This window comes from Podarcis erhardii (genome assembly GCF_964252035.2).
Source record: "Podarcis erhardii genome assembly, chromosome: 16".
Taxonomy (NCBI): domain Eukaryota; kingdom Metazoa; phylum Chordata; class Lepidosauria; order Squamata; family Lacertidae; genus Podarcis; species Podarcis erhardii.
This window is the reverse complement of record NC_138514.1, coordinates 12,308,993-12,334,831: the sequence shown is the minus strand read 5'-3', so window position 1 is coordinate 12,334,831 and position 25,839 is coordinate 12,308,993. Positions and strand designations below refer to the sequence as shown.

The 25,839-nt window shown below is 44.6% G+C and overlaps 2 protein-coding genes across 3 annotated transcripts in view; both read right to left on the bottom strand.

Moving 5' to 3' along the window:
* Positions 1 to 25,839, bottom strand: part of FOXRED1 (FAD dependent oxidoreductase domain containing 1) — a 233,671-nt gene that overhangs the window by 112,664 nt on the left and 95,168 nt on the right. The gene's annotated exons all lie outside the window — the stretch shown is intronic.
* DCPS (decapping enzyme, scavenger) overlaps positions 13,261 to 25,839 on the bottom strand; it is a 64,652-nt gene continuing 52,073 nt past the window's right edge. Inside the window, exons 5-6 of one of the 2 annotated variants that reach the window (XM_081844462.1) lie at positions 20,984 to 21,094; positions 13,261 to 13,688 (exon numbers count right to left, since the gene is read on the bottom strand). In XM_081844462.1, the coding sequence (XP_081700588.1) occupies positions 13,422 to 13,688; positions 20,984 to 21,094 (378 nt within the window). In that variant the 3' untranslated portion in view covers positions 13,261 to 13,421. Of the gene's footprint in view, positions 13,689 to 18,444; positions 18,535 to 20,983; positions 21,095 to 25,839 lie in introns of those variants that run through there. The other variant, XM_081844463.1, reaches the window with a different exon arrangement.

Genomic DNA, 25,839 nt, shown 5'->3' with positions numbered 1-25,839 from the left:
GCTGGCATCATGGTTTTTCCCACATTCAGATTTTTGCATAGCACACACACATCATGATTCGCAATAGATTGCCAGGCCAAAAAAAATGAAACAGATATCACAATATGGACTTCAGACCGGTATTGGTTTATATATTGAGCCCTAAAACCTAAAACATCTTATTGCCAGTTGTTCCATGCCTGACCCTTTTGGCCCAGGCTTTCCCTGATCTCCCAGAACAGCAGGAAACAAACAAGACAAGCTCCTTGTTGCTGCTAGGCTAATGCTGGCCAAAGAAAGATATTGGGATATGCATATTCAAGTACTTTCCTCATGCCCAACTCATTTCGTTCATGCCCTGAGTGCACTGCCTTTACAGAACAAAACACAATTCACTGGCTTGGCTATGTTTTATTCAGAAGTCGCTCCCCTGAAATAAGTGAGATTTGCTTCCTACTGAGGAAAAATAGTGATATTGCAATGCCAACCCCACAATTTTCCACGTCCCCCACACATCCACTATTGGTCTGTTCAACATCAATGGCCTATTCTTTGTTAATATACAGTAATCATAAAACAGAAGTATAAAATACCAAGTGAATTAGCAAATACAATAATTAAGCGCCTTGCAGTTGCAGCAAGTTAAACACCTATAGAGGCTACACTTTAATACAAGGTTCTTTCGTTTTCCAAGGCTGCCAAAAAATTGTTTGCGTGTTTTGCTTATATGTACCTAATACATTTACCTAAAGGATCACAGAATTGTAGAACTGGAAGGGATCTTGAGGTTCATTCTAGGCCAATCCTCTGCAATGCAGGAATCGCAGCTAAACAAGCCCTGACAGATGGCCATCCAACCTCTGTTTAAAAACCTCCAATGAAAGAGAGTCTACCCCAACTCATCTTTTGCACACCCAGCTGATCTCTTGTGTTCTGCAGGAGAGGACATCCTGCAGATATCATCCTGTCCAGTGGTCCGTTCCACATGATGGCAGGATGAGGCCTTTAGTGTGGTGGCATCTACTCGTTAGAACTCCTTCCCATTACCTGCCAGGCAGGCTTAGACATACTGCCTTTCTGGCGCCCAGTAAAGACATTCCTTTTTTCAAGACATCTTATAAAATATTTATCCTGGTTGGTTATCTGTCCTGGATCTGAGCTGACTTTAAGCCTGTGCAGTTGTTTTGAACTCTTTATATTTACATTTTTAAAAAAAGTTTAATGCAATTGTTTGGACTGTTTTTATATATGTTTTCTATACTGCAGATCGATTCAGGAAGTCTCGTGGGAAGCACAACTGTTATGTACTGAGTTGAATAGGATCCAAAAGGCAGCAGTCTGATTGGTCCTAGAACAATAGGATTCAGAATGCAGCAGTCTGAGTGGTCCTAGAACAATGCAGCAGTATGATTGGTCTGCAGGAGCCACCCAATCCGGCTCCAGATGGAAGTGAATCCACAACCTGATTGGCCTACAGGAGAATTCCGGAATTAGCCAATCACGTGCAGCCCATTGTGTAAATAATGTATATAAAGCAGATACTTTGGGGAAACTTTCATTCCTCCTCACCACTATGAGCTGAATAAAGAGCATGAAATCCACTCTCGACTCTCGAGTATATTTCAATAACATTTTAAAAATAGATATATATGTTGCAGTTCTTGTCAATGGATTGCAGGGTGGCCAGGCAGGCCACACACCAGGCCCATGAAATCCTGTTAGGATCTTTGGTAGGCAACGGGGGGCTAAAAAGAGGTCTGGAACCCAAATAACCCTCAGCCAGATGTGGCCCTCCAAGTCTCACACTCCTCCCCCCCCCCAATGTCATCCCTACTTGGTTGTCTCTTTTGCTTGGCTAGAATGCATCCCTGAACTGTGGGGGTGGTTTTTCCTTGCCTGGCTGCAGGATGAAGGGGGGGGGCACACAGAAAGGTCTTGCTTTTGTGTGGCTGTAAAAGGGCACCTCTTTGGCTCCAGCCCCACCCACGTTTGGCCCTGGGCCCCCACTTACCACTTGCAAGAAGCCCCCACATGGCTGCCCATGAATGTGGCTCTCAAGCTAGATAAGGTCCCCTGGTCTAGAGCCTTGTATTGGCTTTCAAAGGGTGTGGAGTATTATTTTTAACTTGTAGGTTGTCATAAAACCTCCAAGCAGTTTCAAAAAATAATATGCAACAATAAAGTCCTTGGATTAAAAACCTAGTTGAAAACAAATATTTAAAAAATTTAAAAATAAAATAAAATTGACAGTAAACTAAACCCAGATTAAAACACACAACAGCTTCTACAGGAGGCACTGTATTACTATTATTATTATTATTATTATTATTATTATTATTATTATTATTATCATCATCATCATCATCATCATCTCAATACAGTGGTACCTCGGATTAAGAACTTAATTCGTTCTGGAGGTCCGTTCTTAACCTGAAACTGTTCTTAACCTGAGGTACCACTTTAGCTAATGGGACCTCCTGCTGCCGCCATGTGATTTCTGTTCTCATCTTGAAGCAAAGTTCTTAACCCAAAGGTACTATTTCTAGGTTGGCGGAGTCTGTAACATGAAGCGTCTGCAACCCGAGGTACGACTGTACATATACAAAATGTTTACATAATATTACATATACATTATACAGTGGACGCTCGGGTTGCCAACGTGATCCGTGTGGGATGCACATTCGCAACCCACAGCATTCGCAACCCGCGTCTGCGCAGGTTGCAATTCGGCGCTTCTGTCCATGCACGCCCGCCGAAACCCGGAAATAACCCGTTCCAGTACTTCCGGGTTTCGGTGGTCCGCAACCCGGAAAAACACAACCTGAAGCATCTGTAACCCGAGGTATGACTATACTTGTAAATTCACATTTTTTCATTTCATTATGTATCACCTTTAGTCATTTCTTACTTGCATTTTATCTGATCTCTTGTGTTTTTATTAAAAAAAGATATAGGAGGCACTGTGAAGTGTACCTTCAAGGCACCTGCCTGGTGTCAATAGGAGAGGGGACAACCCCCCCCACCACCACCTTTCAGCCTGAAGTGGTGCAGGCCATACTTCACCTCATTTCCGCAGGATGTGTGGACCAGGCCTACTTAAGAGTCCTGCCAAGTGGTGAGAAAAACCTTACTACACATCTGTTCCTCATCAGGAATCCCTGGAAGCAGGAGAGCAGTAAAAATCTCCACACTCTTTGGCAGGCCGCTTCAGACAGGCAGCTTATGTATGCCAAATGCTTACATATCCACCAGGGTGTGTGTTAAGTTATTGCATGGTAAATGGGCATTTTGTATTCAGCCAATGTCACTTGTGAACACTTCAGCTAAGAAACGGAAGCACATCGGTCTGCAAGCGAATGTGCAATCCGATAATGATAGTTACCCGTCACAATTACAGGTGTGGGGTGTGCAGTTGAAAAAATAAAAAGGAACACGGCGCAATTCTGTGCACTTTTACTCAGAAGCAAGCCACACACTATTCAATCGCCCCTACTCCCAAGAAACTGCAGAGGGTTGCAACCTTAAGCATTACAGTGGTACCTCAGGTTACATATGCTTCAGGTTACATACGCTTCAGATTACAGACTCCGCTAACCCAGAAATAGTGCTTCAGGTTAAGAACTTTGCTTCAGGATGAGAACAAAAATCGTGCTCCGGCGGTGCGGTGGCAGCAGGAGGCTCCATTAGCTAAAGTGGTGCTTCAGGTTAAGAACAGTTTCAGGTTAAGTACGGACCCCCCGAACGAATTAAGTACTTAACCTGAGGTACCACTGTACTTGCAAAAAGCGATATAATCTTACACACACGGCGCATGCACAAACATTAACCGGGACACGACGATCCAAAAATGTTAAAGGAAATGCAGGAAAGCTGGTGTTCTGCTGCTGAAGTGCTTATTGACTGCAGCATCAAGCAATGACTTGCATGTGTGAATGGACCAGCACAGGCATAATTTAGTATTGTTCAATGTCAATGCCAATAATACTTATCAAAAGACACTTTTCTGGCTGAGAGATGTCAAACGGGCACACGGATTCATTAGCTGTTTTATTATGATTTCATCCTACCCTTCCTCCAGTAAGTTCAAAGCTGTGTGCTTGGCTCCCTCTTTTATCCTCACAACAACCTGGTGAGGTAGGTTAGCCTGAGGGGTGAGCTACTGGCCCCAAGGTCACATAGTGAACTTCATGGTTGAGCCTGAATGCAAGAACCACCTCTCAAGATAACAAGCTAGAGCAGGGATGGAGAACAGGCAGCCTCCCATCCCAGATGTTGCTGGACCACTTCTCACACTCATCCTTGACAACTGGCCACCCAGGTTGGGTCCAATAGTATCTGGAGCATCAGAGGTTCCCCACCACCATGCTAAAGTGTTGGGCACAAATATGGTGCAAAGCAGCTGTCAGGGAACTGCCATCAGCTCAGAGACAAGAGGTGGAAGGGCAGTTGGGTTACAGGGAGCCTCCAAAGATCATGAGAAGCAGCACTTCCTCTGCGGAGGAGGGAAGCCCGGAGGATGCAAGGGAGAGCCAAAACATGAGCAAAGCGGGGGGGGGAGGCAAGTTCCTCTTTACCCACGCCCTCTCTGCGCAGTAGGTTTACGCGCAGAGAGCGGAGGCGTTGGATGGGGGTCAAGAAACTACTCTGCTGGGGAAAGTTTAGGGACCAACCACTCTCAGATTCTGCTAGTGAATGAGCAAGACATGGAATTGAGACATTCTGCACTGTAAATGTTTTTGCACCGATAATAAAGCCTTTGAAAAGACCAGGAGGGATCTCTTGAGCAACCACGCCCGTAGGCATAACAGTAGCAACTGGAAAAACAGAGTTAAGAGAGCACAATAAATGTCTAGCACCTAACACCATAGAATCTGAAGAAGCATCAAATAGCCCAAACAACCGTAGCCCAGATAGAGTGTCTGTTTTGCATGCAGCAAGTACCATGTTTGATTCCCAGCATCTCTAAATAGAGCTGGGATAGATCCCTCCCTAAAATCAGGGAGATGCAACCAGTCGCTGCAGAGAAGGCAATACCGAGCTTGCTAGACCAATGGCCTGGCTTAGCGTAAGGAAAAGTTTTCTCTGTCCCCTTTGATGACCCTTTCAAACCAACAGCTCTGTAGCCTCTCCTGGTGCGAAGGGTTTATCTTCTATAAGTCACTTATTCTCCAGATGGTTAGTATTTTCACAAATGTGCCTATGTAGTTCACATCCCACCCCAAAGCAAAGCAACGAGTGGAGACTTATGGGGAGCAAGTAACAAACCGCATCTGCGATCAGGGTTTAATTATTGCCAAGGAGAGAGGGAGAAACCTATCCAATTGGCTGTCAATGTGGCAAAGCAGCCAGGAACTGCCTCAACCTTATTCTGGTTCAAGCTGCTTTTTTTTTTGTTTGTTTGTTTAAGCGACATCTGAAAATAATCATGCTATTCAGCGAGATTAATAATGGCCTGCAGAATGCAGCGCAAACGTCAACATTCATGTAGCACAAAACAATGAAAAAGAACATGTTGGCTAAACTAGTATGACCTTTCGCAACGAGAGCTTGTGCACATTTTGCTTTGCTGAGCTCAGGTAACGAAAAGCAGGCATAAGATCTGTCCACAACAAACCAGGTTTTCAATGGCAAAAGAAATATATACACATCGCTGACAATATAGGGTGGTACAGTCATGTATAAATGAATGGGTTTCCCTACAATAAATGCGTCACTTTGGATTTTTCCCCCAACAGTGAAGTCTATTAGATAGTGAGTCATTCTAACCCATTCTAACCCAGGGGTCACCAACATGGTGGTTTCCCATGGTGGACTACAACTCCCATCTTCCCTGGCTTTAGGCCATGCTTACTGGGGGTGATAAAAGTTGTAGTCCTACAACAGAGCTTGCTCATCCCTGCTGTAACAGTTCTTTACTTACTTTTAGCTCTTCCTTAACCTTCCTCCTATTGCCTGTGCCTCCCTTGACTACCTACCGGTATATTTAATGGCTTTCAGTCAAGCACAGTAAATGATTGATTAATTGGCTTCCTTTATCCCTTACAGAGGTCATGTCCACACCATACATTTAAAGCATTCTTATATCACATATTTATAGTTGTCATCACAAAGTAGGGGTCATGTCATAGCTGTGAGTATGGGGGAAATCGATCAACACTTTTTTAAAAACAGAAAAACAATTGTTGGTTCTTTAGGAAGGATTTGGGAAATAAACATCAGTTTGTACTTTGTGCAAAAGCTATGCATGCTTTGTTTAATGTGTTGCAAATTCCTTCACTCATGTGAAATGTTTGAATCTGCTTACAGAAAATAAAATTTAAAAATCACATTGTAAAAACAAGGGAATATCTATTTCAGCTAGCTTTCAGCACTAAATAAATAAAATCTTTCAACTTGCTGTGTATAAGTTGGCATTTCTTTAATATGTGTGCATGTAAAAATATGTTTCCCGGATTTTTGCAGACTTAAATTCACCCCAAATATGGGAGTCCAAAGAAGTGATGAAACCACGTTATGATATAAGTAAGGTTGTTTATTATTTGTGCATTTGTATTCAAAAATTTTAATAAATATTTATATATTTAAAAAAAAATTCACCCCAAATATGGGGCAGGGTGGGTGTGTTGCAGACAGGTGCTATAAATTTCTGTGGGCTCATATATAAATAAAAACTTGCAATGGATTCCCATCAAGGTGCAATATAGAAGAGATTAGCAGTCCAGTCCTATACACATCTCCTCAGAAGAAAGCTTGATTGCATTCAATGGGACCGACTCTCAGGTAAGTATCTATACAGAATTGCAGATTCAGACTGCAATCGTATGCCCACTTACCTAAGAATAAGCCCCACTGAACTCATTGGAACTTACTTCTGAATAGACATGTATAGGATCACACTGCAAGTTGCTACTCTGAAAGGTGCTCCCTGCTTTTTTTGCATTGAGAATGCACCTAAAACAAGCAAAAGATGAAGAGAAAGATGGTTGACATATCCACAAACATTGCTTGGTTGCAGGGCCAGATTTAGGTTTGATGAGGCCCTAAGCTACTGAAGGTAATGGGGCCCTTTATATGTCCAGCTGTCCTTTGTCAACAACAAATTGTCGCTGTGTTTTGTGTTGAATATATGATACAGTATATGGTAATTTATGGACCTAATAGGTATCTAAAGCCATTTGCACATAACAAAATATGTGTTTCATCAAAGTTAAACTGAAATACAATTAAGAAGAAGTATACTAATAAAGGTAAAGGTACCCCTGACCATTAGGTCCAGTCACCGAGAACTCTGGGGTTGCGCATTCATCTCGCTCTATAGGCCAAGGGAGCTGGTGTTTGTCCACAGACAGCTTCCAGTTCATGTGGCCAGCATGACTAAGCCGCTTCTGGTGAACCAGAGCAGCGCATGGAAACACCGTTTACCTTCCCACCAGAGTGGTACCTATTTTTCTACTTGCACTTGATGTGCCTTTGAACACTTAGGTGGACAGGAGCTGGGACCAAACAACGGGAGCTCACCCCATCGCGGGGATTTGAACTGCCGACCTTCCGATCAGCAAGCCCTAGGCTCTGTGGTTTAGACAACAGCACCACCCACATCCTGAAGTTTATTAATAGTGAAATACAATTAAGAGGAAGTATATTAGTAGTGAAATAATTAGTAAGATCTCACTGTATGTAGGTTTTATTTGTTTTTTATCTTATATTTTGGAAATGTATATCCAAGGTTTTTTTATTTCAATTTGAGTGGGGCCCTAACCTATAGCTTGTTTAGTATATACATAAATCCAGCACTTCTTGGTTGTAGCAGTTGATGGCACACTGTATTTGTTCTTGACACTTAAATTCACCACAGGGCTCCACGAAGCCCTCAGGGCAGATTACCAGACAACGTAAAACAGCCATGAAACCACAGTAAAGCTCGATCAAAAGCTATCAATTAAAAGCAGGATCCCCAAACCAGCACAATAAAACAGCTTCAGGTCATTAATAAACAGTCCACTTCTCTAGGCAAGCAGGCCATTTCCAATTAAAATTAAACTCTGCTGCCAAACGCCTTCTGGAATTAAAATAAAAGTTTTGTTTGGTTTTTTTTTACAATTATGAGGAAAAAAATTCAGATGGAACTCACCAGAAGTCAGTTCTCGCACCTCTCAGGTGGCCGCCATTGCCATCTGAAGAGAACAAGGGAGGTGTTCATGTTGAGTTCGGGCACAAAACATCCCTCAACCAGGGACCACAGCCTGCACCCGTTGCAGCCTCCTGATTCTAATTGATACTTTACTAATGTAATATAAAGCAGAGAGTCAAAAACAAGACCCTTGCTATATATTGTGCCATGTGCTGATTTAGCACCAGTTAGTATTATTTGCCGATCTCATTTGGAGTGAGACCAAACGAGTGAGAGCCTCGTTGCTGCAGCAGCCCATGCTGGAAAATAAGATACAGCTGCAAAAAGTATGTTTGATGTTAGCAGCACCACCCTGCTTGCAATCCTGAGCCGCTGCAGCAACAATGAGGGCCACACACTTACCTTACGCTTTAGAAGTTATCTTCCAAAAAACAAACAAACATGTCACTCAGAAAACAGCATGTTGCTTTACCCTTCAGTTAGAAAAATACCTTCTTAATCCCTCTAAAAGCAACATGTTTAGCTTTTTAGGATAAATCCACCCTTCTGAAGGTAGCCGTATTGCAGGTTTAGGTAGAAGAGAGCAGTTTCTGTTTTACTTGCAAAAAGAGGCACATCCATTCATTTGACTGGACACACCTGTGCAATCTTTGCCCTCCCAGGTCACACATTACAGCTTGCCTGGGTTTCATTAATTGTCTTGTCAGCTAGGACCAAACAGCTGGGGAAAAGTCAACCACAATGAGATGAAATAGGGTACAACAAAGTGTGGTGTAACTTTCAGTGTTGGACCAGGACCTCGGTGGGAGACCGGGGTTCCAATTCCCAATCAACCATGAAGCTCCCTAGATATCCAGATGAGTCAGGCAGAGACATTTAGTAGCAGTAGTTGCAGTAGTATACTGACAATCCCACAGCTTCAAAATACAAATTGAAACACAAAATGCATAATAAAAACATGGACAAAACAACCCCATAACCACTGCCCCTACCACAAATTTTAAAGGATATTGAATGTTAATCAGCCAAAAGCACTCTCTCAACATAGTCTACTTGTTGTGGAAATAACAAACATGAGTATGCAGGAAGCATGTACAACACCCCAAACTCCACTAATAATAATAATAATAATAATAATAATAATAATAATAATAATGCTTGATGGGCAAGAAAAGAGCTTTGATGGCTGACACAGAAATTAAATGGATGTAAGGTTTTGTTTGTGTTTAGAATAGATTTTTGAAAGATTTAGAAAACTTATTGATTAGAATATTGGTGTGAGATTGTATGGGAAAAATACGGAGTAACAGTTACAATCTTGCTTAAAATGTATATAGGAAGTGCAGTGTAAGCGATGGAAGTTAATCAATGAAATTTTATTATTGAGATATTTGTAGAATAAATTTGGAATAAATTCTTCCAACTTTTCTTCTTTTTCTTTCGTCTTTTCTTTCTTTTTTCTCTTTTGATTTTTTAAAATATACTGTATGTGTGCTTATCTGAAATATATACGTATGTATGTATTTGCAATATTTTACTTATATTTTGCTTATATTTTTTAATAATTATGTTAAATAAATTAATGTAAAAAAAATTTAAATGGATTAAAGCCTATTGAAATGCAGTTCAGAATCAGAGGCATTTGATTAGAAAATGTTAAGTTATATAAGAACATAAGAACAGCCTGCTGGATCAGATCAATCTAGTTCTCACAGTTGCCAAGTAGATGCCTGTGGGAAACCCACAAACAGAACACAACAGCACCTTCCCCTTCTGTGGTTTCCAGCAACTGATATTCAGAAACATTGCTGTGTCCAGCTGTGCAGGAACAGCAATAAGCATCATGCCTAGTGGCCACCGATAGCCCTCTCCTCTATGAGTTCTCCGCCTTGACAGCAGGGATGGGAAACGTGTGGCCCTCCAGATGTTGTTGGACTTCAACTCCCAGCAGGCATAGGCAACACAGCGCATGGACAAGGATGATGAGAGTTGAAGTCCAACAACCCGTGGAGAGCCACAGGTTGGCCACTCCCGGCCTACAGAATGGAGCTGGGCTTGCTGAGATGCTTGCAGGTAAGCATGCAGAGAGGGTGGGACTCCGTGCATATTTCTGCACCAGCTCTATCAGTTGTGCTATGTAGGACAGCGATAATCGAGCTTACATGCTGTGTGTCCAAATGGATTTTTGCATGGCTGCCAAGTCTAGTCACAAGCTGGGAATTCTAGGAAAAAGGCAGCAGCTTGCTTCATCATCCATTCTGCAGGCGCTGCCAATTACACACAGACAAAGAGAGATTTTGTTTCTTGTGGGTTTTTTAAATATATATATATATATAAGGCCAACCTCATGATTTCAAAAGTGCCTGCATTTCTGAGTATCTGGACACACTGAGTTTTACGTATGTGTTCAAATCATCAGTCACGCCCCACAGAAAACTCGTAGCATCCCCCTTTGTTTTGTTTTTTTAACAAGCTGCTCCTTCAAGCTCCGTTTTGTATACACCTTTCACAATGGAAGAAAAGCTCTGGGCCACTGCAAACTGCAGGTGCACACAGGGGGATGGTGGCATCCTGATTTTAATTAGGGTCATGGCAAGGGGCAAATGTTTAAAGGCCCCACTCCCTCACTCTCTGCTCCCAATCCAGACTGAGCCCAACCCTACCAGCAAGTTTGTGAATGAATGAAAAATCAACGACACATAACCAAGCCTATGTGTAAACAATACGAATGTCACATCTAGACAGGTCTTCAGTCACTGTGCTAAGCATCTCATCTTTAGGAGTGTTATTGGATCAGTGTTTCGCAAACTTGTGTCTCCAGCTGTTTTTGGACTACAACTCCCATCATCCTTAGCTAGCAGGACCATTGGTCAGAGATTATGGGAATGCGGGTGGTGCTTTGGGTTAAACCACAGAGCCTAGGACTTGCCGATCAGAAGGTTGGCGGTTTGAATCCCCGCGACGGGGTGAGCTCCCATTGCTCGGTCCCTGCTCCTGCCAATCTAGCAGTTCGAAAGCATGCCAAAAAGTGCAGGTAGATAAATAGGTACCGCTTCTGGCGGGAAGGTAAACAGCGTTTCCGTGTGCTGCTCTGGTTTGCCAGAAGCGGCTTAGTCATGCTGGCCACATAACCCAGAAGCTGTACGCCGGCTCCCTCGGCCAATAAAGCAAGATGAGCGCCACAACCCCAGTCGGCCACGAATGGACCTAATGGTCCGGGTCCCTTTACCTTTTTATGGGAACTGTAGTCCAGAAGCAGCTGGAGACAGAAGTTTGGGAAACACTGATTTGGTGCTTGTGCAAGAACCTTTGGCCCTCCAGATGTTGCTGAACTACTATTTCCATCATACCTGCTGGGACTGATCAGATCTGCAGTTCAGCAACATCTGGAAGGCCAAAGGTTCTGCGCACTTGATTTTCTGGCTCTTAATGTAGAGGAAAGTCAGCAGGAGTGTCTTTCCTTTGAGGGAGTTATTTACCCATTGCAGCTCTTGTTGAGTTGCAGTGATAAATCCAGAGCTGTGACGGGAAACCTCCTCTGAAGATGAGCAAGTTCAGCTGTGTGCCTCTGCACTGTAGGACCAAATGAATGATCTAACTGCACACAACAGAAATCATCGCACACACCCTGCCACCCAGGAGAGGTTCACTGGAAGGAAGGAAGGCTGGAGCAGTCAAGCATGTAGACAGGCAGTGGGGCGGCTTCCCAGGAGAATGGGAGCCTTTAATTATTTAATTAAGCACTTTATTTGTGGCCTGGAGTTGATAGACTCAGCAAAGTTCTGCCGAAATCCGAGGCACCAGATGCTAATTTCTACTCCCCTCCCCTCCACCTCTTGCCACACAACACATCCTGTTTCTTCTTCCCCTAGCAACAGGCAGTATCACCAGCCCCCCTCCCTGTAAACCCTATATAGTTCTGCCCTCAAAGCACTTCAGCGAGCATGCTCAGTTGCGACAGAACACTCTGTTTTGGGATGGGAAACTAGAAAGGGCCAGGAGGCCTCACCCTGGACTGTGTTTGCTTGGTTCTGGCTTCCCCTTGATTGTCTGTCCTTCTGGCATCCTTCTGGCAAGGGGGGGGGGCAGGGTGCCCCCTCCCTAAATATTTTATTCAAGTTGGCGCCACTGCCATGTAGGTTTACTTGAAATTATGATTGTGTGCAGCAGGGCTTACTCCCATTTAATGTGTACATATAGGATTGCAGCCTTAAGGAATTTTAATTGTAGGAGGACCAGATTGCAATGTTAACGATGCAGCATTTGGGATTATGGGAGGAAGGAACACAATGTATATATATGGAGATACTGTATACTGAATCAGACCCATGAACCACTGAGATCACTACTATACATCTGGACTGGTTGTAGCTCTCTAGGGCAGAGGTGGGCAACCTTTTTTGGCTCCCACGGGTCAACTTTGACAGGTGGGTGGGAAATTCCACCTGACAATCACATGATGTCATTATGACATCTGGGTTTTCCTAAGTGTCTGACCGTCACCTGGCTGTCGGGTGTTTGGTAACCACAGCATAAGGGGTGTTGTCACCCTCATGCTTAGTACTTACTCTGGGAAGAGTCTAGGGACCAAAACATGGGCAGGATTTTAAAAAACTCTTGCAATGTAGTGAGCACTATGGTAAAAATTGAGTTTTAAGAGAATATTTTACAATGCAGTTGGAAAAGAATATCTTGGGAAACCATGGAGGGAAGTCCTGGGATTCAGAGAATCCTATGTGTAGACCAGGGGTCAGCAAACTTTTTCAGCAGGGGGCCGGTCCACTGTCCCTTAGACCTTGTGGGGGGCCAGACTATATTTTGAGGGGGGAAAATGAACAAATTCCTATGCCCCACAAATAACCTAGAGATGCATTTTAAATAAAAGGACACATTCTACTCATGTAAAAACATGCTGATTCCCAGACTGTCTGTGGGCCGGATTTAGAAGGCGATTGGGCCGGATCCAGCCCCTGGGCCTTAGTTTGCCTACCCATGGTGTAGAATGTCTAAGATTTATGTGTGATAATTGTTAAAAGCACACACACACACACACACACACACACCAAACATTAGGACACCAGATTGGGGAGAAGTGTTTTAACTAGGGGTGCCAAAGCATGCTCCCAAAAGGAAAAAAAAAAGTCAATGCATCCATAACATACCCATTTATTGACAGGAAGGAAATGCTCCAACAGCAACACGAAATATAACCTCCAATCTTACAAAACCATAAACAAAATGTCTTAAAAAAGCAATATAAAACGATCTCTATGAAACGTATGTACACTTAGTTCAACGGTCTTTTGAGAGTTTAGACGCGACCAGATTCCTGGAATTTCTTCAGCAGGGGTTCGTCTGCCCGGAGGGCGAAGGTCAGGGTGCATTTCTGATAGTACTGGGAGTCGCGCTCCAGGTGGTCTATCACATCCGAGAGGAGGTGGGCTCGCTCCACGGTGCATCCAGGAGCGTCGTAGCTGAGGGCAGTGAAATGCACATGGAGGTGGAAGTAGGAGGGCTGGTAGTGTAGGTAAACTCGCAGCTGAGTCCCACCAATGCCAAAGCGCTTCACTATGGCTTCCTGGAGGGAGGGGAAAAAATGCTTAAAAACAAGCAAGAGCCAACTTTTTCTGCAACCGCACCACAAATCATGCCAACATTATGAGATGCTCGTCTGCATTTCACACACCAGTCCAAATACTTTCAAAAGTGGCCATTACATCAGCACAAAACAGAAGAGTAAAAAGTGGCCTCAGTAAAGACTCTGGCCCCAGGAAACCTGTTGAGCTAAAAGTCCAGGGCAAATGAAAGCAGACTCAGCTTGGCGCTTAAAGGTAAAGGTAAAGGAACCCCTGACCATTAGGTCCAGTCATGACCGACTCTGGGGTTGCGGCGCTCATCTCACTTTATTGGCCGAGGGAGCCAGCGTACAGCTTCTGGGGCATGTGGCCAGCATGACTAATCCGCTTCTGGCGAACCAGAGCAGCGCACGGTAACACCGTTTACCTTCCCGCCGGAGCGGTACCTATTTATCTACCTGCACTTTTTGGCATGCTTTCGAACTGCTAGATTGGCAGGAGCAGGGACCGAGCAATGGGAGCTCACCTCATCGATGGGAATCGAACTGCCGACCTTCTGATCGGCAAGTCCTAAGCTCTGTGGTTTAACCCACAGCGCCACCTGCATCCCAGCTTGGCAGTTAGAAGACATTTAACTTCGGCCTCTGGCCACACCCATCACAGGTGTATGGCCTGCAGCAGGTTGCCCAGAAGGGATTGCGGTCCTTGTGCTGAAATGTTTCCCACCCCTGGTGCATCACTTTGGCAGGAACAAGAGACAGAGCCCTTTTGGTGGTGGCCCCAGATGTAGGGAATGCTCTTCTTAGGAAGGCAACCAGATGTTGGGGGGGAACACTCCCAGACATTACCAGACTCTAACTCCCACAATCCCTCACCTGGGCCACACTGGCTGGGGCTGTGGGAGAGCCACAGGTCCCTTTTCCTTGATCTAGATCCTTTCCCCATACCTGGTTTTGTATGTGCAGGTTGCATTTTATGTGTGCGGAAGTTTCACAAACACAAACAAACTCACTCATTGTCTCCCCGATACTCAGTAGCCGTACGAAGCAGAAAAACCCCGCAACAGACGCGTCACGTGGGGCTCCTTCTGTTCTGCTCATCTGTTTTAATTCTTATTTCCCTTTGGCTACCTCAATAACAAGGCCCACTGGGTTGAGAGCATGGTGGGTGGAAAAGATGAATTGCTGGCATCTTTCCCTAAACAGGGACCTTGCTTGGCTTTTATTGCGTTCCATTCTAACTTTTATCACACTGGAGGGTTTGGCGAGTTGCAGGCTCCCATTACCGGAAAGTGTAATCAAAGCTATAAACAGAGGCACTGAACTTGTCAGATCCCCTTCAGAAACACCAGGGCTCTTATTTTGCTTGAGAATGCAGCGAGCCTTGGCCCAGTTTCAGACTTCATCTCCTGGGAACTGTGTTGCAATTCTAGTCCAAATTCTTCCAGGGGGTAAAGATGGGGGTGGGAGGAGAATAACTACCCACATTGGTTTTACTTCCCTGACCCTAACTATGCATTTTACTTGGAAGTAAATCCTACCGAATTCAAGAAGGGAATCGATTCACACCACTTGACCCCACCCCCCAAAAAGGTTAGAGGCGGCACAATGGGGCAGGGAACACAAATAGCTCAGTGCACAGCAAAGGCCATCAAGCAAAAACCATTTTTGTCTGCCTCCAAGCGGAGGCAGCGTATGTCAGCTGACCCCTACGAAAACTCAATTTGAAGCTATCTTAGTTACCCCCTTGGAAAAGATCAGGAAAAAGAGGGAGGAAAAGTGAGAGAAAAGCAGCGCATTCCAAAATAAACACTCCATGGACGATCTCATTGGTTCTGGGAGGGGCAAACTCTGCTCCAGCTGAGGATCTCAATTCCAGCTTATTCCCCCAGAATGAGCCAAAGAGGAACTGCGTCTTTTTCGCTCTACAGCCAGATAACCCTGACACCATCTTCATATTATTATTATTATTATTATTAATTTATACCCCGCCCATCTGGCTGGGTTTCCCCAGGCACTCTGGGCGGCTCCAAATCGAATATTAAAAAAAAATTACAGCATTAGACATTAATAACTTCCCTAAACAGGGCTGCCTTCAGATGGCTTCTAAAAGTCAGATAATTGTTTATTTCTTTGACATCTGATGGGAGGGCATTCCACAGGATGGGCACCACTACCAAGAAGGCCCTCTGCCTGGTTCCCTGTAACCTCACTTCTTGCAATGAGGGAACTACCAGAAGGCCCTTGGCGCTGGATCTCAGTGTCCAGGCTGAACGATGGAGGTGGAGACGCTCCTTCATGTAGCGTTCTGTAAAGTAAAAACCTTTTTTCTTCTTTTTTTCTTTTTGAGGGGTTTGTGTGTCATGAAACCATCACTCTGTGAGAAAACCTATATATGTAAAGGATGTATAAATAAAACCTTGGCTTTACAGTGAGATGATAGGAACAGACATATAAAGGAGGCAGTTTTCTGCACACAGGGATCACTAGAAATAGCCTAAGGGGGTGGGGCGGGGGGAGGGCAAAGGTGCTGTCAAACTGGCCAACAGAGCAGAAAAATAAATACAGTAATGGTGTGACTTAAGGCTACAACCCTCTGCTTACTTGCAGCCAGTAACTCCCACTTTTACATGTAAATTAATTTGTTTGGCACATACCCTTTATGCCCCATAGATTAATTTATGTGTAAAAGTGGAAAGGAGTGGCTGAAAGTCTCCAGCACACAAAGGACTGTGGGGAAGGAAGGAAGAAGGCAGAGAGGAGTTTGCACCTCTGCTACTTAGCTAGGTACATCTCTGGAAGGAAGCCTGCCTTTTATGTAAAGAGCTCTCCTATGTACAAAGCCTCTCCTAGCATGACAGTCTAGGGTAACTGCTATCATGAAAGATAATCCCTTGAATGGGACATCAGTTCTCTGATTTGCCTTGGGGATTGTCTTCTACGACAACAACCTACAGGAAACTGATCATGTTGCTCTATTCCTGGGATGCAGAACCTGCCCTGTCGACGTTTCAACTTTGCATAGAAATGTTTTAAAGTAGAGCTCCTGCATCTCTTAGCATTTTGGTCCCACGCTCCACCCCAGCATACACAGTGAGAAGTCTTGTTCAGATGGAATTCTGCTCATATCCTGAGACTACAGTGGTGCCTCGCAAGACGAAAAGAATCCGTTCCGCGATTCTCTTCGTCTAGCGGTTTTTTCATCTTGCGAAGCAAGCCCATTGACGGTTTAGCGGATTAGCGCTATTAGTGGCTTAGCGGCTTTTAGCGGCTTATCGGCTTATCGGATAAGCAGATAAGCGGCTTAGCGGCTTAGAAAAAGGGGGGGAAAGGAAAAAAAGTCGGAAAAACTCGCAAGACATTTTCGTCTTGCGAAGCAAGCCCATAGGAAATTTGTTTTGTGAAGCACCTCCAAAATGGAAAACCCTTTCGTCTAGCGGGTTTTTCGTCTTGCGAGGCATTCGTCTTGCGGGGCACCACTGTATGTGTGCTTTTTGGCTTTGCCCTGAACAATGATAGTTTAAAAAAAAAAAAATCCTCAAGAAATCAGGATAGCTCAAGCTAAGTATTTGTGAGAGGAGGGTATTTTCCTCTCTCTGCCAATATGCATAATGGAGTGTCCCCAGAATTAGTCCCCAGAACGTTTGCCACATCTCATGTAAGTAAGTACGTCTATGCCCTTGTTCAGATATTAATTAACTCTAGGAAAGTTATAATCTAGCAGGCACCTTTTCCCAGAAATTGTATTAAGCCTGGGGCACCTCAAGTCAGCTGGCTGGGAGCTCAGATTGTTCCGGGGACTCTTGTGACCGAGCTACCACCGTACGGTGGGAAAGTTTCATTGATACGGCTGTAACAACTCTGTGCTTGATTTAACACAGTTTTCATTTGCACTCAGCAAACTTGTCCTCAACAAGATCACCTTCTATGTCAGACCCCAAACCCATCAGGAAGTCGCTTTCCTAGAACCCACTGTGTCCAGCCTTTCCCCACTGAGGCTCTTTCAAGCTCCACATCTCTGTCCAATTTAGCTTTGCAGAACACTCAAGAGGCTGCTCTACGCTACTCTGTTCCAAGATTCTCTGACCCTGTGGATTACTGCCAGAGGTCTGTCTTCAGATTTAGTTGGATCTCTACCCTTGCCTCCTCTCCTGGGTCTCTCAGTGATGTTTGTTGTTTCTCTGGAGCCAGTGAGGACCCTTGGGGGAAGCACAAACCAACATTGTCCCACAAAGAAGCTTTTTTCTACGCTGAAACTACGTAAGCGAAGTTTCAAGGAACCCGGAGTGGATCTGGATGTGGCTAGGAGAAGCAAAGATGCTGGCATGAAGGAAGCCTGATGGCTTGTTGGATTTCATGGCAGGAAGCAGAAACAGACTGACCTGGCTCTGTTTAACTCCACTATCACCCAAATCAACAATTTAGCCATTGTTAGGACCCAGTCATAGGTGATGGTGAAAAAATGTGAAAAAATGGAAGAATAAAGGCTATTTTTGGTTTCAGTGGTTCCAAGTTGCTACCTGCTGTTTATACAAACACCCTGGATAGAATATTTAAAAGACAAGTGAAAAGCTCATACAATTTTCAGCTGTGTGCCTCTACTACTGGCTGAACAGGAAGCTAAGCAGGAAGACGGAAGAGAGGTTTTCCCACTTGTACACAGGACAAAAAGGGGATGGGTACACATTAAAGCTTCAATTTTTGTTCACACAGATCTCTTCAAAGTATTTTAGAAACAAGTCTACAGATGCAACCTAGGAGAAACTTATCTTATTCCGCCTTCCTGTTTAGTTATGTGCCTGAATCCCTGGGATTTCATTGGTACTTTGGAACGCCTTGTGGTCAGGTTCTGAAGGAGGAAGTAGGTCTCAATCAGGGTCTCCAGTAAACCATCTTCAGCTCCTTGCCTCCTGCACCACCAGTGCTATAGCCCCTTCTGTTCCAGCCTGAGCACTGTCAGCTGACCTCACAGGCCAAGGGGGACACATACTTGTGGCTGACTGTTTCAGAAGAGCACAATGCCCCTACCAACCCTTGTTGAACATCTTCTATATTCATGGAAATAACCAGAAGACCTTATCAATGATATGCTGCTTAAATGCACCATTAGCTAGGAAAAACCTCTGGTTTCTGAAGCGATTATGGTAAGTGATGCATGTGTCAATCCAAAGCACAGATGAAAGGTGGGTGAAAAAGAAGGTGGGTCTCCTGCAGCTTTAATAGTTGTGTGCAAGAGAGAATTAAAATTAAAGGGGCAGGAGCTCTGTCCTGCTTTTCACCTGCCCACCCTACACACTAGGTGGGCAGAGAAGGGATAGTTTTTGCAAAGCTGATCTACGCAGCTCGATTCTATACCCATGTTTCCTTCAATGCAAGCCTCAGAGCTTGCTCCTGAGTTCAATGTGCACAGGACTGCGGTCTCTCCCAGCCTTTAAGCCAATTCCTCCAGAATTTCCATGTGGGTGCCAGCTGTTCGGCACAATGCCACTCAATTCTGAAGAGTTCTGCGCAACATCTGGCCCCAGAGAGACACATTTCATTTTGTCAGTTTTGTCTGGCAGCAGGCAATTCATCACTAGGGAGAAATAATTGTCCCCAGAAGACTAAGAAGTGGTGGCAGAGGGAAAGGAAATGGGGAGGCAGAAGAGGGGGAAGGGCGGACCATAGGCAGGAGAAGCAGTAGATCCATACCATGGTATAGAAACTGCTGGGTCTGAAATATTCAAAATAAATTGTGAAGAGTAAGCATGAATTCTTCTGGATTGCCAGCTGAGATGCTGACATGGGCAAATACCTCAAAAAATTCACAGGAAATGAGTAAGCAGCTAAAGAGGAACAGAGGGCCTTTCAGATGCCACCCCCCAACCCCCAAATTTCCTCTTGCTTCTGGTGCCAGTAAAGTTGATGTGCGTATCACACATGTATGCTGGGGGATGGGGATCAGCTATAATCCTTTTTACAACTTTTGACCCCTCAAATGCGGGTGGTGGTAAGATATGCTTTCTAGCCCCAAAGAGGGAGAAACAAATTTTCAAAAGCAAAACCTTAAAGAAAAGTTCAAGGTTAGAACTGTTGTGAAGGGTGGAAGAGAAGAGAAGATGTAAGGAAGAAAGCTATGCTGTACCAAGTTAGGTCCATCTAAGCTCAATGCTGTCTACAAAAACTGGAAGCGGTTCTCCAGAGTATCGGGCAAAGGCCTCTCCCATCCTTATCTAGAGATTCAATCTTGGATCTCCTGCATTCAAAGAAAGTACTCTACCACTGAGTTGGGCCCTTCCCCAACTAGCACGCAGGTATTCGCTACCTGTGTGTTTGTGATTACTTAACGTTGCGTGCAATTAGATCATTCATTTGGTCCTACAATGGGGAGACACACCACCACCTGCTCGTCTTCAGAGGAGGCTTCCCGTCACGGCTCTGGATTCATAACTGCAACCTACCTAGGGCTGCAGTGGGGAACCTCCTCTGAGGGCAGGCAGGCACTCTTGATGTTCATCTCTGCATTTGGAGCCAATCAGGTAGGGGGGAACTTTGGTCCTCCGAATGTTGCTGAACTACAACTCCCACCATTCATGGCCATTGGGTATACTTGCTGGGGCTGATGGGAGTTGCAGTTCAGCAACATCTGGAAGGGCAATGGTTCCCCAGACCTGGTCTACATGAATTCTTCTTCTTCTTGAATACCCCCATGTGCTCAAGCAGTACAGTGGTGACTTACATGGCCTTTTAAAGTAGCGTAATAAAAACATTTTTTCAAGCTGTAGTGGGGGTGCAGTATCATACTAATGATGTGTGGAAAGCAGGACTTGGTCACCACAACACTATCATCTTAACTGCCACCAAGGTGGCCAGCTTCAGCTTTCTGTTTAACAGCAATTTGATCTACAGCTGTGAGCTCCATGCCACAAAATATTGTTTCTTCCTGTTTTGTTTTGTTTACTACATCAGGCCACTGTTAAATGCAAAGTAGTAGGTTAGGGTTCCCCCTCTTTCATCTCCTTCATCAGTTGGCAACTCTATTATCCATTAATTTGGGGGAGCAGGGATTGCAGTTCCCCACAATGAAACAGAGCTGGTAATTTGGGGGGGGGGACACCCTGTGACTAAAATGTGACCTTGAGGAACAGCACCTGGATTGCCACAACTGGCTGCTTATTTCGTATACAAGTGCAAAGGTGTGAGAGAGAAAGGGAAAGGAAGCAGACAGTCAACAACGAACGAGGAAGCTGGCGTGAGTTCGGCTAATGCAGAACCAGGAAAGGGGGGGGGGTCAATTAAAAAGAGATGAGGAGGCTCACCTTCCCTTCTCGTGAGATGTTCCTCAGCAAAGGCAGGTGCTCAGCAGTAAGATCCCTGAGTGACTTGATTCCCCGGCAGTGGCAGATAGCAATTAAGTATAAATCATCTACCTGTAGAGACAGAATAGACGGCAGAGCTTAGATACGCCGAGAAAAGATTATTAACTTCTGCCAAAGCACATCATGAATTCCAGGCACCCAAATAAAGACGCAAGGCAGAGGCCACCTACCTTTTCGGACCCACAAACACATTTACAAACCAGAGCACGTTTATTGGGAACCACACAGCAACTGCAACCAAGCACACACTTTCACCTACAAGTAGCCAATATGGTGCCTTCCGGATGTTGTGGAATACAACTCCCACCAGCCTCAGCCAGTATGGCCTATAGCCGTGCATGATGGGAGTTGCAGTCCAAAGCATCTGGACAGCTACCTCTGCCGTAACCTATTCTACTGGCTACAAGAGAACGCCTCTTTCAAACACTCTGGGTGCCAAGGAAGGCCTTGGTGGCAGGGAAGGCCCAGCTGACCATACCCCTTGGAAGGCTCAGCGTTACTAAGAAAGGGTCCTTTGGCAGCACGTGCATGTGCCCCTTCACCTGAAAGGGATAAAGATACCCTGAAGGCAGGGTCAATGACAGCTAAGACAGCGGCTCCCAATGGGTGATGGTTGGCTGTTGAATGTACGCATAAGTGTCTGCATGTAGACATACATTAAACACTCAAGGCAGCAGCAGCAGCAATAATAGAAACCACCTTGTTAGGAAGACAGACTGGTTTTCTAGACACACGGGGTTGTATCAAATGTTAGCCATACGAAGACGCACTGAAGCTAACGGACATGACTAATTTAGGTCCATGAATTTTAATGGGTCTATTTTGAATAGAACTTAAGCAGAACCCACCAAGTAACCCAGCAGGCTAGCAGAAACTGGCCCAGGGGCTCCTGCTAGTGCAATGGGACTTCTCCTGCTTTCCCCCAAATCTGCTCTGGAGGGTCAGGAAAACCCACAGAACAGTGGATGGGGGAAGAAGGAAAGGAGGATTGTTCTGTCCAGCAAGCAGAAATAAAAGAAGTGCCATGCTGAATTCCTACCATTATGTTTTTTTATGGATGAGCACTTAATTCTGTAATACCATAGCAGTTTTACCATAGGATCTGCTGTTTGCACTAAACAGGCCTTGGCGGATTGTGGAGGTGTTCCTTAGTGGCATTTACAATAAGAGTCAGAGAGGCATCTTTGGGGTTGTGTGAGTTGCGGCAGGTGGCACGAGCAAACATCCCTTTTCCTGGGTAATGCTGCCTTCCTGGATGATAAAGGCAGAGCTTGTTCCCCAGGTATTTTCCAGCAAGATCTCCAACACTCTGAGAGAGCAAATGCGGAAAGCGAAACATTTGATATCTTCCGAGATTGCATTACCGATACTCTGGGATGGGCTCCAATCACTAGGGCGCTCTAAATAACTCTTCTCAATAATGAATGGATCGTTTGACAATGTCAACTTTGTCAGAAACGTTGCTTAAGAGCATATTTTGGCTAGACTTCCAGTGTTTCCCTGAATACGTTCAGGAATGAATGTTAAAACATCTGGATATAAAAGTTGTTTAACTCCCAAAGGAGTACTGCACATCACCGTGGCCCACTCAAGGTTCACAAAAGTTGCTACAAGAAAACCGATTACAATAATTAGAGTGAGGTGGTGCTGACAGCACATGTAATTTGCCTAGCTGGGGTAAGCTTTCTTAGCATTTTTCATTGTCCGGTTCAGGTTTCTAACTCCTAGGTATGTGGGAAGTAGGGTTGGTGAGAGCATTCTTCAATCGCTTAGCTTGGAAATGCTTCCACCTCATCCTCCTCTGTTGCAATTTTCATATCTTGCATGGTTTTGATTGGTTTGATGACCTTTTATTGAATTTTACCAGGTTGTTTTTTTTTTAAAAAAAAATCTGTTGTCCTCTGCTTTGGAGGACTGCAACATAAGCTGCACCCCTCACTGAGCCTGCTCCCCCTCAAAGTGTTTTTGGCTGGTTGGAATGTGTGTAGAAGCTAACCTACTTATCAAGGTACATATTTACATTTTTTGCTCTGCCTACTTTTCCCTCTGCCATGTCATGTGACCCCCCCCCCAGAAAGGAATGAGAAAAATCCCCTACTTCTGATATTAAAGAAAGCATTGTCATCGCATGCAGGAGGAACAACACAAAATATAGTTTTGCATCATGTCAGAGAATGGGCGACCCAACATCTGGGCTGAAATACCAACTTCACTTTGGCCCCCCATATGGTGGTACTGGGAAGAAGGCCACCTCTCAGGTTATGTTTCCCCACTTTTAAATTAGATGCATTAAAAAAAAAAGGCTTGGAAATCCCAAGCTAAGCAAGCATACAATGAGATGATGCTCTGCTTCCGGATAATCTGAAATTCTGTGTTGGGAAAGGTGAATCCTGCAACCTGTACACATTATGCAAATTATGTCTTTCTTTCTAGGGTATTTTTGTCAATTGGGCATACCTTATTCTGATTTGGCTAGTCATGGAGCAAGGGAGAAGGCAACGAAACCATACCCTCAACCATTAGCTATCTTATTCAGCTTTCCTCTCCAGCTTCTCCAATTTCAGCAGGATTGTGCTCCCTCCACTCAACCTTTCTGTCAAGTCTCAGAATGAATAATAGATTATTCAGAAAGCCTGGAGGCAGCCTCACGAAATGGGTTTGTAGACTATGCCATACAGTACCTACCCAGGGGCATAACTTGAGATAAGTGTCAGAGAGTATGTGCCGAGGAGGACAGTGTATGGAGTTCCTTGGAGGAAAAATGGAATATAAATGTAATAATAATAATACAGTGGTACCTCGGGTTAAGTACTTAATTCGTTCCGGAAGTCCATACTTAACCTTAAACTGTTCTTAACCTGAAGCACCACTTTAGCTAATGGGGCCTCCTGCTGCCGCCGCACGATTTCTGTTCTCATCCTGAAGCAAAGTTCTTAACCTGAGGTACTATTTCTGGGTTAGCGGAGTCTGTAACCTGAAGCGTATGGACCCGAGGTACCACTGTAATAATAAACATTCCAGTGATCTACATTGAACAGGAAGCCTCCATGAGTAGAGCAGACTCCCTGCTTCAGATGGCTGCCCTCCAGCTTGCAGAGGACCAAGGACTGGGTGGGGGAAAAGCTATCCCACTTCTTTCTGCAGTCCCCTGCCCAAATATATGTGAAATTCCCAAATCAGAGTAACTCCCGAAGAGGGCTTAAGAAAGTGGGGTGGGGCACACACCTGTAAACCAGGTGGGAGGTTTCTTTTTTAAGCAAAAAGATCTTATGGTGGCTGGAGGAGACAAATGACTAAGCCACCTGGGAGCTATTCGGCAATGCAGAGGCAGAGGAGCATGACTGGAAAGTAAAACCATAGAAATTGGATGTATACATAACACAGGTTTAGAAATCGAACACTAAAGCACTTGATGTGCAGCCAAGTAGGCATATAAGCTCTACGTACAATGGCTACACTCTGAATGTTAATCTATATAATTCGCAGTGGGTTTTGAGCAGGGGCAGATTAAGACTTTTAGAAAAGGAGGAGGAAGGACGAGACACATAGATATAACAAGGGCAAGGAGAACCATCCAGTTTCCTGGCTCAAACACCAAGAATCTATTTTTGGGTATTCCCAGGGAAAGAGCCGTCCAAATAATTCAATGGAAAAATCCAAGTTTTTAATGTAACTGAGATAGTATCCCTCCCTCCCTCCCCCCCCCTAAAATCTCAAAATGGAGCATAGATATATTTCCAAAATGGCACCATGAGGATTGTGCATGCTCAGTAGGCACAGAATGCTGATGACTGTTGGAAGGGGTAGGAGGAAAACAGGGACTGGGGCTGCCAGGGAGAAGAGAATGGGGCAGTTTGAACCAGGAACAGAAGTACAGTGGTACCTCGGGTTAAGTACTTAATTTGTTCTGGAGGTCCGTTCTTAACCTGAAACTGTTCTTAACCTGAAGCACCACTTTAGCTAATGGGGCCTCCCACTGTCATTGTGCCGCCGGAGCACGATTTCTGTTCTCATCCTGAAGCAAAGTTCTTAACCCGAGGTACTATTTCTGGGTTAGCGGAGTCTGTAACCTGAAGCGTATGTAACCCGAGGAACCACTGTATATGACATGGCAACATTTTGTTGTTGTCGTTAAGCACATCAACTACCTAAAATTTTCTTAGTGCTATAGAGATATTAAAATATATCTGTACAGTGTTCCTACAATCCTTGCTTGCAGTTCACAATCGAACCAACACGATACAAAAGGAAAAAAGGCACGGGGAAGGAAGAGGAAAACAAGCATCGAAGTCTCTGCTCCTTCACTGGAGGATGGATGGGGACAGGTTGCCTTCCCTCTGAGCACAATACTTTTCCTGGGGAGTAGGAGGTGGAGTAATGGCTGCAGATGACATAATGTGCAATGCTAAAGGCCTCATGCAGCTTGAGGGGGTTGGGAACTAACTGTGAAAACTACCCGAGGGGTGTGTGTTCTTTGCTGTGTTTCACAAAAAACCCAAAAAACAAACAAACCATGTGTAGTCCAAACTTCAGGTGCTGAAGTCTTTTAGCACTGACAGAAGATTTCTACATTTGAGGCCATCAACGTGATCCAGCAGAAAGTGTGCAGGATCTGTGAACTCTTCTTTCAAATGTGGGTCTCCCCAGGATTTCAGGAGTCAGCCCTGGGCATAGGCACTGTCCCCAGTTCCTCCACTCTGATGCCCCACTGTCCTCAGTCCCACCCCCACCCCCAATTTCTGTAGTTGTAAGATCATGACACCCCACCTATAACAAATGGGATAACAAAATCCTGT